The 23566-nt window shown below is 44.4% G+C and overlaps 6 protein-coding genes across 6 annotated transcripts; 5 read left to right on the plus strand and 1 right to left on the minus strand.

The window, feature by feature from the left end:
- Positions 1-562: 562 nt before the first annotated feature.
- Positions 563-3052, plus strand: F5147DRAFT_660104 (uncharacterized protein; the record flags this gene model as incomplete). The annotated part of the gene is made up of 11 exons (XM_041434647.1): positions 563-901; positions 967-1008; positions 1057-1165; positions 1262-1392; positions 1431-1577; positions 1624-1685; positions 1724-1837; positions 1877-2143; positions 2189-2301; positions 2361-2393; positions 2451-3052. The coding sequence occupies 11 exons, from the start codon at positions 563-565 to the stop codon at positions 3050-3052; spliced, it is 1959 nt and encodes a 652-aa protein (XP_041284431.1).
- Positions 3053-5592: 2540 nt separating this feature from the next.
- F5147DRAFT_660105 (uncharacterized protein) lies at positions 5593-8297 on the plus strand (the record flags this gene model as incomplete). The annotated part of the gene is made up of 9 exons (XM_041434648.1): positions 5593-5989; positions 6043-6187; positions 6408-6578; positions 6632-6779; positions 6952-7146; positions 7189-7214; positions 7347-7569; positions 7904-7987; positions 8163-8297. 9 exons carry the CDS (start codon positions 5593-5595, stop codon positions 8295-8297), a joined length of 1524 nt encoding a protein of 507 aa, XP_041284432.1.
- Positions 8298-9603: 1306 nt separating this feature from the next.
- Positions 9604-10068, plus strand: F5147DRAFT_782825 (uncharacterized protein; the record flags this gene model as incomplete). The annotated part of the gene is made up of 2 exons (XM_041442778.1): positions 9604-9716; positions 9768-10068. The coding sequence occupies 2 exons, from the start codon at positions 9604-9606 to the stop codon at positions 10066-10068; spliced, it is 414 nt and encodes a 137-aa protein (XP_041284433.1).
- A 1666-nt stretch (positions 10069-11734) lies between these two features.
- F5147DRAFT_529749 (uncharacterized protein) lies at positions 11735-12297 on the plus strand (the record flags this gene model as incomplete). The annotated part of the gene is made up of 2 exons (XM_041430057.1): positions 11735-12017; positions 12074-12297. Coding segments are annotated over 2 exons (507 nt in total), but the record flags the coding sequence as incomplete, so codon positions are not given.
- Positions 12298-13203: 906 nt separating this feature from the next.
- F5147DRAFT_660107 (uncharacterized protein) lies at positions 13204-15380 on the plus strand (the record flags this gene model as incomplete). The annotated part of the gene is made up of 7 exons (XM_041434649.1): positions 13204-13341; positions 13393-14173; positions 14229-14373; positions 14439-14534; positions 14621-14782; positions 14829-15046; positions 15145-15380. The coding sequence occupies 7 exons, from the start codon at positions 13204-13206 to the stop codon at positions 15378-15380; spliced, it is 1776 nt and encodes a 591-aa protein (XP_041284435.1).
- Positions 15381-21301: 5921 nt separating this feature from the next.
- F5147DRAFT_660108 (uncharacterized protein) lies at positions 21302-22801 on the minus strand (the record flags this gene model as incomplete). The annotated part of the gene is made up of 5 exons (XM_041434650.1): positions 21302-21752; positions 21883-22392; positions 22444-22582; positions 22636-22710; positions 22765-22801. The coding sequence occupies 5 exons, from the start codon at positions 22799-22801 to the stop codon at positions 21302-21304; spliced, it is 1212 nt and encodes a 403-aa protein (XP_041284436.1).
- Between the last annotated feature and the right edge of the window lie 765 nt (positions 22802-23566).

Here is a 23566-nt window from a genome sequence, read left to right on the forward strand (position 1 = left end):
TTTGAGTTGACGATGCTCTTTGAAGAAGATCAATGATACCTTGAATATTTGTTTTAACAAGGAATCAGTGTATTATTTTGCGCAAGATCTCTCTAATTTATCGACAAGATGTCTAGATACAGCTGCCCGTGCCAGATCAATACTCTGATGCATTGCACCTAATTATTCACCATCTCAATGTTTATCAGAAGGTTGTTCAGAAACTCATGGAGCATTCAGTTACAGTCCAATCTTTGGCAGTCTACATTGCCGTCACACATTATTACTGGGAGGTGTTACTGGCATTCTGCAAAGAAGTCAAGTTCAAATAAGACATGGTGTTCAGCTCACCTGGACTATCACTTTGCAATGGCATTGGAAAACAACACTTTTTCAAAGGCGATGCAAAAAGCGGCGTTATCTAAGATCAAATGAACGTGGACTGATTTCAAGCGCAAGAAAGCTATAGGCCTGTTATGCAGCGTGAGTACCCTATAGATAGTCTAATATCATTCCTCATCTAATCTATCCTCAATGAGTGGACGTCAAAAAGTACCACCAACAACTGTGCAATGGAAAGAACATGTGCGGCGACACCACTGCTGATCACAAGATGTCTGTAGAAGACATTATCGCTGAAATAGTCCAAGCATCTACAACCAGCATGCAAACGGAGGTCGATGGAGAGAAGAGCGAGAAACTTGTTCGGTTCGATGATGTTGCTGCCGAACCTAAGAAGAGCACCAAACACATGATGGTTCGCAAGGTCAAGATGGCAGTTAGACCAATGGAGTCGGAAAAAGCCTTGAGTACAGTCCATGAAGTTGAAGAGGATGATATTGATGAGACTGCACATATGTTTGAGCTGAAGGAGGATGGATGGAAACCTCGTAAAATTGTCAAGGGCGGTCATTTGCAAAAGGTTAATGTCAATGACCTCAAATAATCATGAAGAAATACTGACCGATTTATTTTTAATATTATTAGGAAGATCGAGGAAGCACGCTCCGAGATTCAACTCCTGAAATGGTATGTAACTGCTTATCTGCATCACAATGTGATGATCGTATTTAATAGAAAAAGAGTCGAGCACACCATGCTACAAGGAATATTTGCACACAGGGTAAACAGAAGGCTAGTGCTGATGTCGAATCCAAGGAGGAGATAGGAGACGAAGACAAGGTCTGTGCGCCTCTAAATAAATCGAGGCTGGATTGATTACCATTCTTGACCAGAATGCCAACAAAATTGCATGACCCTCAATGCATGACACTGGTGATAGACGCATTGGTGAAGGACACATGTCATCATCGACAGAAGAAACAGAACCGACCCATGCTACCAGGTCTGCGAAAGGAAAGGGAAAAAGCAGAGCCATTGTCGAGTCAGATGTCGAGGTATGGCTGCCCTTCTGTGTGTCCAAGTTGCGCTCATTTCGCCTTGTGAAATAGGATGAAAGCAGCAATGATGCTGCACATGGTACGCCAGAAATTTTTGATAGCAATGGAGGCACAGAGCCCATACTAGGAGTGTCAGAATCAACGCCAATGCCAGTGCGAGAACTGATATTGTCAGAGTCACAGACCATGACTCAGATGGTATGTACTGTGATGTCAACCATTCATCCTCACTCATGTGTTAAAGGACACTGAATCATCTCAAAATCAGTCCAATACGTCCATCGTAGCAGTCAATGAGGTTGGCCAGTGATTCATGCCTTCTAGTATATTGGTCTAACGTGTAGCCAGGACAATACCACTGAAGATCTCATTGGGTTCCCGGATGACAACCTCCCATCTACCCTTGATGATTGGGATAACTGGCATAACGTAGCATTTCGGAAAGGTAACTTGACCATGTTTCTGAAGCTCGGCACATGGATCCTCCTTTGATTCAGACAGCTGGCCAAGGTTCCAATGGAGAAAGATTCTGACGGGCTTTTGATTCCTGATCACCCTGCGAATTATCAGATGGACTTTGACGCTGACTTCCACGAGGCATTGGGGATGACATGGTTGTATTCAGCACTCACTCACATCGACACACACCCTGAATTCCTCACTCATATCTTTGATGAGATTGGAAAGGCATCAGCTGAGGAGCGACTTGGAAATAGTCATCCAGGCTTTAGGCTCCTCCCAGAACTCCCGGTACCTGTGAAAAGGTATGGCGCAAGTTGGACATATCACACAACTAACCCTGTATGTAGCATGGTCTCAATCAAGCATTGGCCATTTTCTGATATATTGGAATTGGATGCAGAGGGTGATCGCAATGACAAAGAAGATGTATCAGGGGCCCTCAGTGATATGCTTATTTCCGGTGTGCCAGTATCAGCTCCAGTAGTCAATGCAGATGAGCATGATCCACACAAATGAAAGAGGACACTGTCCAGCGCGCTTTCCCCGCGAAAGGTATGTTTAAATTTCAGTCCTGCATATGATCATCTGACCATTGGAAAAATCAGGCAGATGGAGGAAGGGGGTCATCAAAGCGGCCAAATAATACTTTAGGAAGCTTGTTTATTCACCATTCATCACTGACCCCCACATCCATTGGAGGTATTATCCGTCAACCAGGTCTATTCGACAGTATCGAAGCTGCGTCATCATCGATACCATCCGACTCTTGCCTCACTCGGGACTGTGGCATGGACACTACCAGGGACCCTGTTCATCCACCACAGTCAACACAGGCAATTCAGCATCATGATAACATCGGTGATCGCAGTGACATTGACTCAAACATGCACATATCATCTCCCTCAAATACGCAAGATGCAGAAGAGCATGTCGCAGATCCTGGAAACTCTGTTTCTCTCACTCGCATCGACTTCATGCATGATTCCAGTGTTGATGAATTACTGGATTCATCTCCACAATCTACTCAAGTGGTCGATGATATCATGGAGGACAGCGATATCATGGAGGGCAGCGATGACATCGAGGAAAGCAATATTGTGGAGGGTCACGATAAAAAGCAGGCTGTCTTGAGAACAAAGGCATCATGGGATCGTTTGTCGAGAGTGAAGGATAAAGATGTGAGGCTTCTTGTTAAGTCAACTCCAGAATGAATGAGTTCATGAATTCACTAGCAGTGGTACATGCACATGAGAGGTGATCGTGGTCTGCTTCCATAGTTAGTTTGCTCTTGGTGGTATCTGTTTCATGCGTGTTTTTTTCCTTTCATTACCATTCATGTATCACTCCCTGTAACCGAAATTTGACCTACAGCTGAATACTCGTTCGAGACTTACATAAATCAATATCATGAACTTGGATAAACAAGCGCATTCGCCACAACATTAACAATCCATAAATTGTGTTCAGATGCTCAGTTGCCATCTCAGAAGTACAGGATTACTATGAGTATTCTGATTGTTCCAGCAGGAGGAGAAGTGAGGGTCGCAGGAGAAAATATTGGCTACTATTCACCTGATTATCGTTGAATATTCACCATTCCAGACGATATTCCACCATGTGTAAATTTGCATCAAAGTCCGATGAGTCATTGTACCATGTGACACTCATGGATAACCATTTTTGCTGCATCCCCGACACCCACGTTAGTGGGGGAGGGCTTTGTTGACCTCAAATATTTTCCCATGTGTCTGAAAATATTCTCACTCTGCAAGCTTTTGCGTAAGCTTACATACACGCGCCTGCAAAACGATGGATCATCCTCAACTTGCCAAGCTCATTTCACTGCATTGGCTAACTGCCCTTGTCCCACTCTGAATCACTTTCTCCATGTCTAGTGCTGGCCCCAGATCTACTGCCATGCGCACGTACCTGGGTAAGCGAGACAGTGAACAGCCAGTTTGAGACCCACCATTTTCTGTAAACTCACTCAGAACCGGTGCGAGTCCTCTGGTTACCCAACCCAATGAACTCATTCTTTTTCGTTGCCTGGCCCTTTTTGTATCAACATCTGCCTCTTCTTTCTGACACAGGGTTTTTCCCCAAGATGTGAGACACTGCTGCGTGACAGTGACTCATGCTGATGGTCACCGATTGTTTAAGTTTTACACTCCATCGCAAATTCCAATCATTCACTCCCTCATTGTTCTCATGCCGTATCTCCCACCTTCATCAATGCTTGCACCTGACAAGTCAAGTCCTCCCATGAGTTATGAGTTCCAACTGTGTATCCGGGGCCGCTAACACATTGATGTACATTGTGAGCAAATGTGAGAAGAATAGAGGAGCAGGTGAGCCTGGAAATTGTTTGTGGCTGTGTCCAAATGGCTGACCTCTCTGCACAGACAATCACGAGGTCATCCAGTTCCTTTGCAGCACAGGTGCATCTGCTACTGACCCACTGCACTTTGTGGTGCACTCGGACCATCTTTTTCCTCAAGCTGGGGAAGTGGGTTGAGACGTGGTGCCTGAATTCTCATTGGAAGACTTTGAGAGTACATCTTTGGAATTTCATGTGAGATTGCTGGCTGAGTGATAACCCGATTTGGCAGATACTGACCTGACGTGGAGTGGAAGTAAGAACTGAGTGAATAAGGAATGGTTATCTGCAAAGAAAGGAAGAGAGCATGCAACTGCATTGTCTGACGAGAAAGGTCAGTGATATCCTCGGTGGTGGCAATCTTGCACTGACTCAAAGGACAGAGGTCGGGGAATGGAGGATAAAAGACATGCCCAACCATCAGGGTCACCTCCAGACGGTGATGGACCTCTACAACATGGACGATGTACCTGTCGTGGTACCCAACGTGTGAGATGCAGCAGGTGGGCTGATTCATCCCAGTGAATACAGCAAGAAGTTCGGGGAGCAATCAGTCGTGGCTGTGGAAGTTGTCATGCATTTGTAAGTAGGCAGGGTATCCGTGAACTGCACATGCTCAGCGATATCAGGTGGACTGTCGCGCCAGATAGCAAACGACCGACGGGCTCACAAATCTATCAGACATGTCTCAATTGCTGCATTTGCTGCCGCTTGATGATGGGAGTGTGCCCAAGGCCATGTCACACGCAGCGGAGAACAAAGGTAAATGAAAATAGGATGGTCCTGCAGGCTAAGCATTTCCTGTGAAGAAAGGCAGTGCCCAAGATAGGCGCCAGCAGGAATAGTGGTAGCATGCATGTGTAGGATTCAACTCCGCCATCAGGATAGTTTGTTGAAGGTGTTCAACCACCACTGTGCTTGGAATTGAAGGGAAGGACGAATGTGTTGATGTGGTTGGCCGTACTCAACTACAGGAGATATCTGCTTTGTATTATCATGAGAGTTTCAACATACACTCTGTATCTATGTGACTAGAAGTGTCAGTGACAAGATATAACATTTGGTCAGAATCGGATGGCAATGCATGTGGGAGATTGGTGTCGGGGAATTGGTGCGACAGCACCGTTACAATAAATTATTAGGATTGTGTCCAGGTGGGATATCAATTTGAATTCGAACATCGTATTTGGTCAACTACGCCGATCAGCCCAAATTCATGTGACCATGGAGTAAATATCGCACCACATCATTATACACGAGCTACAACAGTGATAATAGAATAGCCCTCTCACGAATAATACAGACATTTTGGTAAGAAGCGAAGCTACATAAAAGGGTATGTTTGAATACTGATTCATTGTACTAACATCAGGCATGACAGTGCCACACAATTACGACCTCACTGGCGCACTCTTGGGCACAGAAGTACCATTGAATAGTCCTGTTATCACGTGGAAGGACGGCCACACGACAATCCTCCCAGCCGTTTACGATGACAAGCAGAAAAATCTTTGTGAAGCTGTGGACATACCAATCATCCAGTATCTGGCCAAATGTCCAGAATCTACACCTTGCTCGCAATACATGACACATATATCAAATGCTGATGTTCCACAACATATACTGGAGGACGTGGTCAGCTCAGCGCTTAGTCAAAATAAACCAGTTGTCATTAGAGGGATTGGGCAACATCCTGTTGAGGAAGAGTTGACGGCGGATTTCCTCGACAAACAATACACGATATCGCCCCATAGAGTCGTATGGATACACGGTACTGTTGCATATTTCACATATAATCGTGCAAATATCTGATTGAGATATCAGACGCCAAGTCCCAGGCAATAGATCATATGAATGTCACGACAGCAGGTGTCCTGAAATCGTTTTGTGAATCTATGAAAAATCCAGACAAAATACAATGCGTGTTGGATATCTCTCTCGCTCAGACATCACTCCCAGATCAATTGAGGTTTGTTTTTCCATATCCAAGACATCTCCTACGTAACGCATGATGACAGAAATCTCGATCACCGTCTCTCTCATGGATGGAACCACACCACATACGACGTTCAAATCACATGAAATGTCCATCCCAAAAATTTCACTGTGAAGGGTTGGGGTCTACTTCATCACGCTGGATTCCTGACATATCCACACCATGACGCTGAGGGGAGCCTAACATGGGTCAGGATGGAAGTTGGCATGAAGTTCTGGGTGGTCTTCCGACCCATCGATCGACATGACGATCGTAAGCATCTACAGGAAATTGCGATCAAGCTAGGAGATTTCACAGAAAATGAAGTTTGGATCCAAGCAAACTGTCACGCCGAGGTCATAACTATCATGCCTGGAGACACGTTGTTCGTGATGGATGTTGATTTTTCATCGCGATAATTGATATATTTCATTGCAGGATAATTCCTCCAGGTCAATTGCATGCTGTATATACACCGGTTGCCTCTTTCGCCACAGGGGGACATTTCTATCATCTTGAGTACATGCACCTCACCGAAATCTCTCGATACCTCAATGTTGTTGTTGGAGACTGTTTGACAAATCAGGTGCTACATAATGCCTTAGAGACCCTCTGACGCATGATGATTGGAATACCACGTTTGTCCCCCAGAATATGTGAGAATTTATCGTTATATCCTTACACGATATATGCCTGACATCTCATTCAAAGCATTGTACAAAAGACCACTGCTCGCTCTGTGCATAATGGTCTTGCAGGGAAAGCAATACCGTGCTAAGGGAGGACATAAATCTGCTGTGGCAGATACGGAAACAGCAGCACTCAGTGCACAGATATCGACTGCTATCGCGTCCCATCTCAGAGTCACAAAGCGCAAGTCAGCCTCTATGCTACTATACAAAGGCGATCAGTTTGAGAGAGGGGAGCTTGTTGTCAGGGAAAAGCTAGATAAGGTACTTCTTCAATTTATGGCACTTTAGATGTCATTGTTATAGTGCATTCAAACCACTGCTCTGCGTCTGTCTAATACACGAAGTATACATTTACCTTGTCATCTTTTGTATTTGTCTCACCAATACCTCTCAACTCTGTCCCTTGATTTTTGTTGATTGCACCATGATGATTCAGTGCACACTGTATAAATGTCCAATAGTTTGGCATCAGCAGTGCCTTCAAAGGAGATGGATAACGAAGCATCCGGCGTGGAAGGGGAAGCGAAGTGGCTTGCAGCAATGTTCTTAATGCATGCTTGGTCTTTCTTGGAGATGTACTCAAAGATGGACCTTGGTGCAGGTGGGATGGGTGTTATTTTGTATCAGTACACTCTTCCTAAGTGGACGATGGTTATGCCTGTCCTGCCTCCTCTTTCCGTCCAAGTATAGCGGTTTGACTGATTCATCAGCTGCGAGTTCATGCTTCTGGTGATGGACAGTGATATTGCTGGTATTCCTTTAAGTGTTGCATAAATATGGACGTCAGGTGAAGCCTCTCCGATGGGCAAGCACATAGGCTTCTTGGCCTATAAGTTTATTACAGGCAATCCTGACGTGTAGCTGGACGAAGTGGGTGTTGAGTACCAACATGGTTGGAAGATGATGGAGATATTTCCTTAAGGATCAGACAAGGAGTGACTTAAGATTAGAGCAGCCTGATCGCCTACTGTAGCAACTAGGTATCACACGGCCCCAAGTTTTTGTACTGACATGGCAGGTTTCTATTGTCGTCTCATCGACAGCTTTCAGCATCAAGTGTTACGCAGCCGTCATGAAGGGTATTTGTTTTATGATCACAGAAGTATGTGTCGTGACATGCATAACCTGAACATTGGGGACACCCACTGCAAGGAATCTACACATGAAGTGCCTGCATGAGGGACAACAGTGGAATCCATCAGATACCGCGTAAGCATCACACGAAGCTGGATTTGTGTGAGTTTTGCTGATTTAAGGACTTCTTGTGGGTGTTACAGGGATCTGTAACACCTACTAGAGCCCCAGCTCTCCCTACACCTGCCCCCGCTCTGCTAGACTCCCCGCGCGGCGGTGCGCTGCCTGCGCCTAGAAAGACAGCGGTCTGGACCGCTATGACCCCGCCCCTGGCCTAGACGGCCTTGTACCTGTTCCATGGAGGCTGTACGCCTCATGAACACCCTAGATCAGCGCATGTATACAGCATGTCGCTTCATGAAGATCCGGAGCGCTCCTACGCGCCTCATGTTGATTGCGCAGTCGCACTTGGCGCTGCATGTATGATCAGAGGCTAAGCCTCATGTACTTTATCTAACCTCATGTCTGGTTATCTTAGATCACAGATATACTATAGATTACAGACTGAGCTTGAACGCCTACATACACTATGTATAAGTAGACACATTGTTGTAGATTAGACTTCACTTTAATCTACTAGGTTCTCCCAAGAACTTGCTCATCTAAGCCTATCAGCTTCCTTGTGTGAGACCGCACTTCTAAGTCGCCCCCATACGACTTAGCACGTATCCGCTAGCCCTGCATCTCGACGAGCGCCGTCTTACCGAGATCGCCGGAGGAATCCTTGACGTTCCGTCAAGGCTAGACCACGCTCAGCTTCAGTAGACTCACTCGAGTCGTCGCTGAGAAGACCTATCCTAGTTCGCACACGCCGACCTACAGTCGACGTAACAGTGGGTCTGATAAGGTCACATTCAGGAGACATTACATCAACTCCAGTCGGTTTGCGTATCGATCGACGATGAAGTGGAAAAGGGGTTTCAAGTCAAGGCTGCTGTTTCTCGGGTGTGGTCGATTGAATCCTCCTCAAGAGGGGCATCGTTGATTATTTCATCCAATGACACATCCTTTGCAATACAATCTGTGTAACTTATCATTGCTGTGCTATCTTGAGGACAGGGCCTTGCACATAAGCAGGACAGTCAAGTGTTTGACATGTTTGATGAGGTGCATAAAGAACACATGGTGTTACCCATTGGTCTTCAATGTCAAGTCTCTTATCTGCTTTCGAATTACATTATGTTCATATGCATCATGAATGTGACTGCAAATGCCTACACAAATCAAACACACACCAACCATGGATTTTCGTCCAAGTCGTCTTACAGAATGGCGCGTGGCATGGAAAATATCACGTGATGGTTCAAAATGTGGTTCAATTTCAACTTCCGCTTCATATGTTCTCTTCCCATTCTACTTCCTTTGTTACAAATCTGCTCACATCACATTGTCGTAGCTCCTTACGGGGGCATGGAGCCATCGCTCTGGCATCATGTGAGAAGTGACACTCGTGTCTAGCGCCTTTATGGGTGCATACATCACCTTCATCCAAACACCCCATCCTTGGCTTCTACTTGGAAATTCCAGTTAGTCGCACCAGCACTGTCATTCATGCGCACTTGTATTGTCTTTAAACATATTGCGATGTACCGACATGCCCAAAAGTCTTCCAGGCCTTTAGTTGCTAACCTGAATGAGATCGCGATCACAAAAAGCCCATCATTGCCTACACCCTCACTGCCTACAGTTCCTTCAATGTAAGCAGTGAAATTCTCTGACTATCAGCAGCCCGCTCACACCTAGTATAGTTCATGCTCAGATGACAGACACTATTTCTACTTGAAGGACGTAGACTCAATCGTTTTTTCGGCCACGCAAACGGTGTGCCCATTCTCCTCCAAGGTCAAACCGGATTTCATGCATGAAGATTCTGACCCCGAAGAAATATTCAAATTGCAATTCATCCTGTCTCGCTATATACAGGTCGCAGCTACCCCAGACAACTCAGAGCTGAAATACACAGGCACGCTCTTCCAGCGCCTCGCTACCATCCAGAGAGTGCCTTCTGGGACATCCTACGCACTTTCTTCTGAACAAAAATCAAGCTGACAATGGCTCAAAGACACCCTATACCACGTTGCTTCTACCTTCAGTACCGACTCTCTACTCCCCACGGAATTCTCCATGCTACCCCTACCATCTTCCTACGGCTACCTTCGCAACCACAAGAAGCAATCCTATGCCCTTCGATGTGCCAAGAGATCCAGGCTGGCATTCCACAGTCTCATAGGTCTTGTGAACCTATTTTATGGATGTGCCCTCATATGACATGAAAATGCTAAACCTACCGATGCCAAACCCATACTTTCCCCATCTCACACACTTATTCAATCTGGGCTCAGCGAGGCGCACGTATGTGACATAATCGATGCACTCAAACCAGAGATCCTTGGAAGATGCATTGGTATAGTCCTCGAGCCCAGGTCTTCTGCATGGGGCCCCATATTGCCTTATCTCAACTGCATACAAGTCCCCGTCTGGATCAAGATAGGATCGTCGAGTGGAATATATTACACCAATTCCTTCAAACATCCAAACTTCAACCTCACCACCCCTAAAAACGAAGATGAGCTCTGCATACATACCATGATTAACAAATCCATCACAGAAGACATGAAGCCAAGTCCCTCCAATCTGAACCCCAACAGTCTTCACCAATGGAACACACTTCTTGAAGCCCGGAAATCCAAGCTTGAAGATTTCATCTCACATGCATCCAACAGTATAAAGGAATGGGTACAGAAAAGGCTCAAAGCCGCTTCAAATTTTATCCTACCCACACACTGAGATGGAACAAGGTTCGTGTTCTTTCTTTTTTTGTCTTTTTTTTTCTCTAATTTACCACCTCACAAGATTCTTTATGTGGTATCGCTCCAACAAAGGGAGGTTCCAAGGAGAGCTCGACTATGAGGATGCAAAGAAGGAGTTTGAGAGCAGACGACGAGAACATTTTGTATACAATGGAATCTCCAACCAATGGGACATTTGTTCTTTATTCGACAAAGATCATGGTCTAACACAGGAGGAAGACGTTTTCGACGACCATCCGCTCCAAGATGGTGGTTCCATCCCAACTCCTCGACTAAACAAACCTCCTACCCTTTCATCTGACCACAATGAGTTGGGAAGGACGATGGTACACCAAGGACCGATTGGGCAGGACATGGTATTCAGCACCTCGCTAGAAGATGTTCTGTACAGCTGCTACGGATTTCTCTGCAGCAAACAATCCAAAATACAGTCTGCCACAGACTACACACCCATTCAAGAATCTCAGATAGTTGACACCTACACCATTCACAAATACATAATGGAGGTCAACCTTTCATTGGAAAGACACAGTAACAAATTCGCCATTCACTACTTCATCTCCTCCCTCGCACTTGAAATACAACCACCTTCCCTCTTATGGGATTTGCATCCTGACCATGCTCGCCAACTCCTTGAACACAACGTGTATTTCAAGATCGACCTAGTCAAGGATAACACTCTATCTGGCTACTTTTTCCTCCCTCTCATCCCGAAATATGCCCGAAAGTGGAACTTGTTCGTTTACAATGCCACTACCGTTGTCCAATGCATCAGAGAACAATGGGGACCATCTTTGGAGGATGTCATCCTATACCTGTTTGAGCGTGGAATCCCATTCAAACTTCTTTTCAATGTCGCATACCCAGTCGTTCCTCGTCCTATCACTGTTTTCGAGTCCAACCGGCGTCCTTTCGGTTGGCAAGCCGACAAGTACAAATATATGGAGTACGAACTCCGCAGAAATCACTTGTTGATATTGCCACATGTAAGAGTCACTGTTGGCCAAGCCGGTGGAATTCTATGGCGTCTATGCAAACAAGAACTGGCCAATGACATACCCAATGGACCCTCACCCGACGTCCTCTATTTTGTGGATACATCACAACAAGCATCCCACACTTACCTATTCGACACTCTCACCGACCATGAGATTGAGATATTATGCGGGATATACTACGTTGATACAGGTACACCCTTTCCACCTTCCTCTGATGTATCTGACACGTTAACATCTCATTCACAGATAGACGCACCCAAACTACTACACTGGTGTGGTGGCCCATGCCTCAGTTGTGGGACTCATCGGGTTTGGACACAGGATACTGGAACCTTTCCTGCAAACAAATGTTCCAGGGAAGACTGGAAAGACTACGCACCGGTAATGCGACCTTGCTGACTACCAAGAAGTGGAGGTCAGACCTCAAGTATTATAAAAACCAGAGTAGGAAAATAAATACCCGTACCGAAAAAGAATGTCACCTTTTGTTTGAATAGATAATCTCACATATATCATTTGTACTATCATGTATATTAGAAAAGTGACTATGTTTGAATACTCCCAATGTAAACCGATATTGAATCGCGAATGTTCACATGATATGTTCACCATATCACTCCAGCAGGTGGGATTTCACTTGGACTTCTATCTTGACTTTGAGACTTTGAGGACTGGATTTACAAGACCGACCACTATATTCACTACTGCAATAAATATATCTGAGGACTATTATGACTTTGAGGACTTACTACATACAACTTTAAGGATACTTTAAGGACTATTACGACTTTGAGGACTTACTACATACAACTTTGAGGATACTTTGAGGACTATTATGACTTTGAGGACTTACTACATACAACTTTAAGGACACTTTGAGGACTATTAAGACTCTACTACGAATTTAAGGACACTTTGAAGACTATTAGGACTTTGAGGACTTTAAGCACGTAGTAGGAATTTGACTCGATACTACTCTGAGGACACTTCAATTGGGACTATACTTACTATTATTGGACTTCCAAGACCAGTGACTACTTATGTTCACACTAACTAGTTGTGACCAGTCTAACTGTGATAATTGAGCTATTACGACTTTGAGGACACGGTCACACTTCCAAGACCTACTTACCATATTAATATTAACATGTTCCTTACTAAGCTTTCGAGGATCAACTTCTCCTGTACTAAAACACATAATCCACACTGAGGACAATATCAAACGTTCACAGCTGTTTGAGCCCCACAAATCCATGTTTCCTTACTTAATGCGACCTCGCCCCTCGCACTTCTTCCCTCTTAACTTCCATCTCATCTTCACTTCCACCTTAAGGCTTAGCTGTATCTTAACTCAAAAAATTCCTGGTTGATATACAATGCTACAGCACGACCAACCGGACAAGAAGCAAAGGTTTCAGCACACCGACCTCGCCAAATCTAATCTGACCAAACAGGAAAAGCAGCGCGAACGCGAGAGAAGATGGCTCGCCAATGAGAAGCGCAATCCTGCCAGGGTGCAAGAGATCAAGGAAAGGAACGCTGCCAACAAATGCGCATGGTGAAAGAGAAAGAAGGAGGAAAAGGAGAAGGCCGACAAAACTGGCAATGCAGACTCCGCCGAAGGACAAGGTCCTCCAAAGAAACAGCGTGTTTCTTCTCCGGAAACAAATCCTGAGGCAGGACCATCTAACTCAACTCCAGACCATATCCCTGTCGACACACTCCTCCTCAACCAAGAGGAAACACATCCTGAGGCGGCACCACCTAACTCAACCCCAGACCATATCCATATTGACCCACTCCTCCTCAACCAGGAGATTACTGCGCCTACTCCGACTCTCCATCTAATGTGCGATGCTGAGGTGATGACGGATGCTCTGGAACCTCTCATCAATCCGCCGCTGCCGCCTGTCGAAACAATCCCTGTACCTTCTTCGCCTACCTCCTCCACCCTTACCAATCTCGACTCTCGCGACCTGGCGACTCCCATTATCAGCACTCAAGTCCACAAAAAATCAGATACCATCGACTGGTCTGATGGATCCACGACCGTACTACCGTGCATCATGAGGGATGGCGTCAATATATGCAAAGGAGACGCAGAAACAGTGTCTTTCTTTGCTTCCCTCCTGGAATCGCTTCCCGAGACCTCTAAAAATGTCATACACTTACATTACAACAACTGGCGCACAAAGAGCCGTCAGTTGTGCGACCAGATCTCTGCGGCAATTCAGGTAAACAAAGCCGTCGTCATTCAGAAAATAAGCACACCTGAACCTGCAACGTTGGGTCTAGACTATCTCGAAGATCACGGGATGTCAGACTTAATGCACGTCGTCATACATGGTATGGTTATTTTAATTTTGTATACTCATCACATGATCTAACCTCATTCCAAAAGACACTGAACAATGGACCAAGGATTTTACGTATCCTCACCAGCACGCAACTCTCGAAGAGTTCGTGAAAAACATACATGATCCCAATAAGATCCAGTGTATTCTTGACATTGCATACAGACAAGGTGGTCTCCCATCAGCTCTAAGGTTTGTACCCTTCTCATCATCCTAAACCATCACACTACTAAGTTAGCTGACCCATCTATTATCAGCACTCTCGACAGCGGTATCGTCAATGGTTGGAATCAAACTACCGTTGACTGCCCCATCGGTGAAAAGGTCCACCCGGATAACTTCACCGTACACTTGTGGGTGTTGGTCCATAGCCCCGCGTATTGGACACATCCTCACCACAACTCAGATGGTAGCCTGACTTTCGTGCAAGTCGAAACAGGCAAAAAAAATGGGGCCTGTGGCGACCCATTCAGGAGGACACGCTTACACGGACCAACCTCTACAAGATAGCCCCCGAGCTAATGGATCTCTATCAAAACTGCAAGGAAATACAGGAGACTTGGCACAGAGAGATCGTTACTCTCTTACCCGGTGACATGCTGTGAGTACATTGTCATTTTATAAGGATTTTTACTCACAATTACTAGTATACAACCTCCCAGCCAATTCCATGCGGTTTACACACCAGTAACTTCATTTGCCACCGGAGGGCATTTCTACAACTACGAAACCATGCATCTAATGGAAATTTCTCGATACATAGACCATAAGCAAGGAAGGACCCTCACGAACCAAGTCCACGAACATTCTCTGGAAACTTTTCAGCGAATGGTCATTAACTTACCGCGCATATCGCGTCATATTAGTGAGTCTATTTCTACTTGTACAACGTTGGACACTTTTGACATAATGTTTCAGAGCTATACAGCAGGCCTCTGATTGCTCTTTGCATCATGATATTAGATTGCAACAAATATGTTGCCACCGGCACAGAAAAGCCGAAGTTCAAGACAAACACCACAAAGCCGGCGCATGATATCGCCAATGCGATCATAAAGCACTTCTGGAAGGACCTCAAGAATGCAACTAGCATGTATCACAAGAAGCAGATAGATGACAGTAATAGCCAGACACATCCGGGTGAACCCATTAGTAGAGATGAACTGCTGACTTGCTTGAAGCGCTTCACTGCGCTGTAGTGTAGTTACTATATATATTTACTTACATTGGATTTGACATGCTGTATGAATAGACATTACAAAAATGTACAATACATTCTTATTAGGCGGGATGTGCAGGTATGAGCAAGAAGTTAAACAATCGTGAATGTAATGCTATATTATAACCCTTCAATTTTTTGCGAGTCACATTTTTGTTTGTCACATCAGTGAAATTGATCTTGATTCTATTAGTAAATCTATAAGTTACGTCGGACGAAGAAATAGATGGAGCCTAATCGATACTGTCTGCAAAGTGTCCTCAAAGTGTCCGCAAAGTCGTATACTCACCAAAGTGTCATCAAAGTGTCCGCAAAGTGTCTGAAAAGTGTCATCAAAGCCGTATAGTCCGCAAAGTGTCTGCAAAGTGTCCTCAAGGTAGCATAGTCCACAAAGTGTCCTCAAAGTCCGCAAAGTGTCCTCAAAGTCATCAAAGTGTCGACAAAGTCAAGTAAGTCCTCGAAGTCGTATACTCACCAAAGTGTTCGTAGAGTGTCCTCAAAGTCTTCAAAGTCTAACCATGTCCTCAAAGTGTCCTCAAAATTGGAATAGGCTTCAAAGTATACACAGTAGTAGCCAATTAGTGTTAGGCTCTGTATTCACACGATCTTAATACCTCCATGCAATCACAAATATTTAGCACTATGACGGTTTATAACAAATGAGATGTAATCAAGTGCCGGGAGTATTTACTATATATGGTCGAAAGGTTGAACTCCGATGTTGAACCAATGTTCGATGTGGATGTAATGCCAACTCCAACATTTGAGGAATCAACACTCGCTCGCCACCACGTTAAGACCTTTTCCTTGTAATTCAAGGAAGATGTCTGTCTCTGGAACACACTTCTTCAAGTGGCATTTTAATTTTACTCCCAGTTTCACTTTGACACTTCGAGAACATCATGGGACTTTGAGGACTGGATTTACAAGACCAGCGACTATGTTCACAAAAATTATTTACTAAGCTTCTGACCTCTCTGACTTCGATAAAAATATCTTTTAGAACTATTGCTGAGGACTATCACGACTATAGGACGGAATATTACAAATTTTAGCATATGGCCACGCTTTGTGACTTTGACGACTTTAAGCACATAGTTGTACTTTGACTTAATATGACTCTGAGAACGCTTTTGGGACTATACCTACTATTATTGGACCTCCAAGACCAAACTTTGAGGACTTAACAAGACTTTAGGGATGCTTTGAGGACTTACCACGAATTTAAGGACACTTTGAAGACTATGATGACTTTGAGGACACTTTGAGGACTTACTGCGACTTTAACGACACTTTGAGGACTATGACGACTTTGAGGACTTAATAGACTTACTAGACCTTTGCGATGTTAAGCATGTAGTCGTACTTTCACTTAATATGACACTGAGCACAATTTTTGGACAATACCTAATAGATTACAACGGTTCAAATTTTTGCGAGTCACACTCATATTACTACGCCTTGGAATTTATTAGGATGCTACTAGTAAATGTGTGATTCACGCGTGTATGAAGAAATACATAGAGCTGAAGTAACATAATTGATACTCTCCAAAATGAGTCCTCAAAGTCCCATCGAGTCCTCAAATTCAAACCGGGTCCTCAAAGTGTCCTCAAAGTGTCCTCAAAGTCCAACAATGTCCTCAAAGTCCCACGACATCCTCAAAGTCAAATAGGGTCCTCAAAGTTCAACGACGTCCTCAAAGTCAAACTGGTAGGTATAATCCCGTTGGAAGTCTCGACAGAGCATACTAAGTCAAAGTCCCTTTACGTGATTAAAGTCCTCGAAGTCGAGTAAGTCCTCACATGTCTGACATTCTCGGTACTGTGATGTAGATGTCAGGCATCCTCAAATCGTTTTGTGGATCTATGAAGAATACAGACAAGATACAATTGCACCATCATAATTCAGTGCACATTGTATAAATTGCAAATAGTCTTCGCCTTTACTTAGTTATCGAATTACGCAAGAATTGTATGCATTTTGAAACAAGATGCGGTTTGAATTCATATGCTACTAGCTTCAGGAGCTCCTTGCAGAGAGGTATTCAAATTTGTGAGTATTACCACTAGATTGGAGCTTGATTTATCAAGCAGTATTCATACTGAGCCTACGATCCCTAAATGTATTTGATGTCATTTAATTCATTGATTAGTCCGTGTGTCTTCAGTGATGGCAGGGATAATCAATGTTAAATTGGCTGATTACGCTGCTGATGCAACTCAGGTACTACATATAGAAGTGCTTCTTCAGCTTTCGAAGTATATTGTGATCATATGCATTATGAAAATGCCGCAAATGTCTAGGCAAATCAAACATACGCCAACCAGGGATTTTTGTCCAAGTCGTCTTACAGAATGGCGCGTGGCGTGGAGAATATCACCCCATCTCCTTGCCATAGCTCCTTATGGGAGTTTTGAGCTGTCGCTCTGGCATGGTATAATGGGCAACTCTCGCACTTAGCGCCTTTATGGGTGCCTGGCTGTCGTCGATGGTCGCGCGATGTGTCTGTGCTGTTTGTATCACCATTTGACATGTTCCATCTTGTCTGGCTGTCGCTAGAGGTTGCGCAATATATTAGTTCATTTATTTTTGTGTGGCCCTTCTGCACATCCCAAACTCCATCTCCTTCCTGTTGCTTCTCGTGTGGGCTTCAAAATGTCGCTCTGGTAGGGTGTGATTGCAGGCTCATTTGTCCAACTCCCTGTTGCTTCTGTTTAATGTTGCCTTTGCTAGATGTGTGCTGTGATTTTTCAGTCCGCCATTGATCAATTGCGAGAAACATGGTTCACAGTACACAATACAATAATAGTAAGAGAGTGGTGGCGAAGAAGGATCCAATATGGGATCCGTGCTCAGACCTAATGTGCATACCCCAAGACAGGGACTATGTCCAAGGTGAGGACGAAGGGTGGAGGCATACAGCCGTAGATACATCTTAGACAATACGTATTCGTGATTCGCAGAAAGTATTTCATATTTTGGTAATCCCCTTTGATGATACGATGTATGTAATGTAATGTATAACATTTAGTCAAACATTCGTTTTCAGCCTTTGATACTTTCAAGCATTGCATCGCGTGACACTAATCTGAATGGAGCCCCCCACCCTGGGGGAGGCCAAAGCTCCTGCCAAATTAGGAAGGTCAGAAAGCACCAGACAGCACCACCCCTGGAAGCACCTTCTGAATTTGGGAGGTTAAGAAAGCATGCGCGAAAGCACCTTCTGAAATTGGAAGGTTAAGAAAGCACCTGCAAAAGCACCTTCCAAAATTTCATCAGGCCAGAAAGCACCCCAAGAAAGCACTCTCCTGATATGACAAAATTATGAAAACATGTATGAAGGGGTGCTTTTATGTCCTTTAGGGAAGATGCTGGAGTTTCACATGCACTTTATATTTAGGAGAATACTTTCTTGGGGTGCTTTCTGGCCTGATGAAATTTTGGAAGGTGCTTTTGCAGGTGCTTTTTTAACCTTCCAATTTCAGAAGGTGCTTTCGCGCATGCTTTCTTAACCTCCCAAATTCAGAAGGTGCTTCCAGAGGTGGTGCTTTCTGGTGCTTTTGCAGGTGCTTTTCTAGCCTGATGAAATTTTGGATAGTGCTTTTTGCAGGTGCTTTCTTAGCTGTCTAATTTCAGAAGGTGCTTTCGTGCATGCTTTCTGGTGCTTTTGCAGGTGCTTTTTCAACCTCCCAAATTCAGAGTGGCCCACTTTATATTTTAGGAGGTTGCTTTCAACCTGATGAAATTTTAGAAGGTGCTTTTGGGGTTGGACTGTGGGAAATTTTCCTAATTAGGAACTCAAAACATAAGTTGTGCCAATCATATGTGGGAACACATATATGATGATGGAACCTCTTGCTAACATAATTCGAAGAAGTTATGAGCAAAATGCTCAAAAAACATCGACACTTTTTACACCCAAAGCACCTTGGTGGTGTTGGACTTAGTGTTTGGTGATGAGCTTGAATCTGAATGAGCCGAAAGTGGCTTAAACCTTGAAATGTCAGTCATTACATACAGTACCTAGATTTTGTATACTCTACACAGTTTAAAAAAAAAAATCCATTTCTGTCCTTTGCAGAGTAGTACTCTATGTAGGACATTACAATCTAGTCTACAGGACCCCTGGTGTCCCAATAGCATCTCCAAACACGCAAATGCCCTGATGTGAGGTGTACCTCCATCAGTCCGCCATTCCCACCGGCTGTTTTAGATGCACTGTTCAGTGAGTGAGATGACTTTAGAGGCTATGTACATGTGGGTTGGGCTATCGTATTCAAGTTTTAACACGTACTCGGCTGTGTGTAGCGGGCATGTACAGGATTGCATGGTGTGAACAAGTGGGTGGACCTTGGGGACTGAAGGTGTGGCCAGGTGCTTGTTTGACATATGTCGGTGTAGGCGTGGTGAGTCCATGTAGGTGAGTGAGGTTTGATGTACAGGTGATATACAAGGGTGTTGGTACATGAGACGAGGGTGGGGTGAGGATGGCGGATGGTCAGTCTTGAGGTGCATGAACATTACAGGCGTAGTTTTATCTACATGGGAATGGAACTATGTCAATCTGGGGGTTTAAGAGGCAGTGGTACTTCACCATAAGTCTTATGCAGTCGTTTGTGGAGTTGATGAATCGGACGAGGTGTGGGGTAGTGGAGGAGTCGGAGAGAAGGAATGATAGCGACATGGCATCACGACCTACAGCTAGGAGTAGTGTATGACGTTCTCTATGATAGTGTGGGCAATCAAGGAGGTAATGCGGGTACTGTTTCGTCAATGTCTGGGCAGTGAGGGCAGTGAGGTGAGGGCGTCTTTCCTATGTGGTGCAGGTATCAGTGGAGTTGGGTTATGCTGTGTTCATAGGGCAATATAAAGGCTGGTGAGTCATTTGGGGAAGGATGCAGTGAGTTTGACAAAGGAACATCGTAATAGCTTGGGGTCAATACAATGGATGTGATTGAACCTTGTGGCCCTCGACAAGGTGTTCAGACGTTCCTAGAATCGGGCTACAATCCATATTTTTATCCACCAGCGGTTGATTACTTTTGGATGTCTGGTAGTCCATTACATATGCTGGTGGTTGTTGACCCTGTGATCCGCTGGTGTTTAATCACTGCTCCAATCGCCGGTGGTCAATTATTTTTCAATCACCGGTGGTGGTATTTCCATTCACTTGTTTACTGTTACATTCGCCAGAATGCCTCATTTTTTAGCTGCTGGCAATTCATCGGCGCCAGTATTCCAGCCATCTCGGAAACTCATGGGCCCACTTGGAATTGTTGAATCATCACTTTTCCTCATTACTGTGAGCCCACCTGTAAACACACTATCCTTCATTCAGAGTCCCATCAGCCCACTCAATGTTTCAAAGAATATGGGCAGTAGGCCCGCCCATCACAATATGGTACACAGAACACACAGGCCCACCCAGATATACCGACCTACACTTATAAAGTGGGCCCATGGTGGGTTGGCCCATGTCACATGGAGAAAATGTCAAGGTGGGCTGGCCATTAAGTAAGGAGATATGTCACTGTATGATGTGATACAACGACTCATTCTCGATGCTGAGAAATCACTGCATAACCTGGACATACTAGAGGAAGATCTATCTGCTGTACATGAAGTTGTGATACATGAGGATATTTCAATTGCAGCGCAAAAATCTGAGCTTTTAGGAGCCCTATGGACAAAGCTGGGCAGGAACCAATGCACACTGATGGATTATGAGAGACGTCTGAGTCTACTCAAAGACCTTGGTTTGCACTCCGATATCGTGTATATTTTTTAATATGTAATAATTCGAACAATTGGGAAGCAATTCATTTAAACCAAATATTTGATATGAATTCAAAGCCAAACGTAACACTTCAGGTGCTAAAATTGCGGAGGAAATTATTACTAGGCCACAGAAGAACTTGACTCCCAAGAAGAATGTAACTCCCCAGAAGAACTGGACTGCTCTGAAGAACTGGACCCACTGGTTGACATGCTAGCTGAGAGCCCTGTATCATCAGCATTATCAGATGCAGACGTGATGACCCTTCTGTTCAAAGGTCTCTCCAGCTCAACCTCATCTCCACTGTTGTTCATATGACAACACTTGGTGCCACTGAAGTTGCGATGGTACCAGTCACAGTACCGAAAGTGAGCTGTCTTGTACACAGCAACAGACATGAAGGTAACATCGGTGTCCCAGTTGAATACAATCGTGCTTGGTGTAAGAAGATTGGTGTGGTCGACAGCAGGTTGTAGGGTATCTAATTTGATGGGCATCACAAACTTGACCAAGTTCATGCCTTGGTTCAAGGCAACACTGATCTGGCCCATATCAAGTGTCGGAAAACAGTGTCTGAAAATATGATGTCAGTACCTATTGGATACGTCAAATAAGCTACCCACTCCATAAGCCATGTGAGGATCGTTTACATTGATGACATTGTTATCCTTCTTAAGCCAGACAAAGACTCGGCCTTAGATACATTGATCCAGTCATGACCCATCGCTTTAATGGACCAAATAACTTGTCTGTGTCCCTGTGTGGTGAAAAAGAGGTGTATGGGCGCGGAGATTTGTTGGCGAGTGCTTGGCTGTAAGTAGGGGAATCCTCTGAGGGTGTTTCATAATGAGTTCGCTTGGATATGAGGATGAATAATATGCATATGATTTTGCGGTGAGTAACAAGGACTTTCTCTATCTTCTTGAGGGCGACACATTTAGATTGAGAAAATGCGGTCTCTGTGTACCACAGCACCTCAGTCTCTGCCACCTCTGAGGTGGTAGGGGTTAAAGTGAGTTGCATATCAGGGATAGTGAAGATATCCTCCAAATAGATATGACCAGGTATGACATCAACCATCAACAGAGATTGCGTGAACGAGAGGGAACAGAGCTCGCTTGAGATTGCAGATGATATCTCGCTTGTTGTTTGATCATGAACTAGGTGGGGGGAGTATATAATGAGGACCATGGTGCGTGGACAATATGTCATCCTGCATCATTCGGTTAGGTATGCATAGATTCACACAATGTTATAAACTAACTTTGCTTTCAAGAAGTGCATATCATCCCCACTAATCAAGTCAAGCACGGTCACAAATTCATGAAAAGAAACATTCGAAAAACACATTAGCTCTACTTGTACATGCTGAAGTGCATCTATAATTGTGTCGGCACATTTGCCTGTTCAATCATCGTGAGAAATTCGGTTTCGTTCGACAATAAATCAGGTTGACCTATTGAGACAATGACATTATTCAAACTATTTACCAGACTCTCAGTTGTGAGATGTTCAGCTTCCTTGGGTTTGCCTGAAGCCAAAGTCTGTCATATCATGGATAGTTAATAATTAACTAGTCACCTACAAGATGTTGTGACAATGTCTGCCTGGTTACTAAGCATTGGCTTGGAAGCCGGACCAAGAGACTGCACTTTTGATTTGCTAGTAGAGTTGGATTTCAACCAAGCAGTGGTGGGGTTGAGGGTTTAGATGCCATATTTGTATCCTCCTTGGTCTTCACTTCTGCTTTTCTTGCGTGAGTGTAGTAGTATGGTGAACGCCAGTGGAAGATCTGAAAATTGCTACCATCATACCAGTGATTCAGGTCAAGCAAAATGGGATGAGGATGTGCACTGCTGGGGTGCCTGAGACTCCCATTGCCTTTTGTAATAATGGACACCCAATAAAAAAAAGCATAGAATAATTGCTTATTCCAGAACTGTTTAAGAAAAATTCTGTGGAGTGATTACTAGTCAGCACAGTCAATCATGGCCCTGCTACATCACCAACCGAGGGATAAGATGGATGGATGCCTGGATTCAAATGACTCTAACACATGACCGATCAATCACCATTTGCTCGATAGCCACATCATAGAACATACATACCAGTCAATTTATCTAATCTGACCACATCCAAACATTCAACGTAGGCATAGTATGCATTCCATATGAAAGTTGTGTGATCAGATGAAAAATCAAATGGAGTGAGTGATACAATGCCCTACATCTATCATATCAGTAAAATCATGCGTGGAGCGGGAGTGGCTGACCTTCAAGACTGCAACTTTGGCCATTGGATATTTTGTCTGTATGATCAGGACCAAATCATACAGACCATAGGGCCAGTTTTTTTGAGGTGGTTCTGCCAGTATTGCCTGTGAGGGT

This window comes from Suillus discolor (assembly GCF_016758755.1).
Source record: "Suillus discolor strain FC423 chromosome Unknown F5147scaffold_262, whole genome shotgun sequence".
NCBI classification, from domain to species: domain Eukaryota; kingdom Fungi; phylum Basidiomycota; class Agaricomycetes; order Boletales; family Suillaceae; genus Suillus; species Suillus discolor.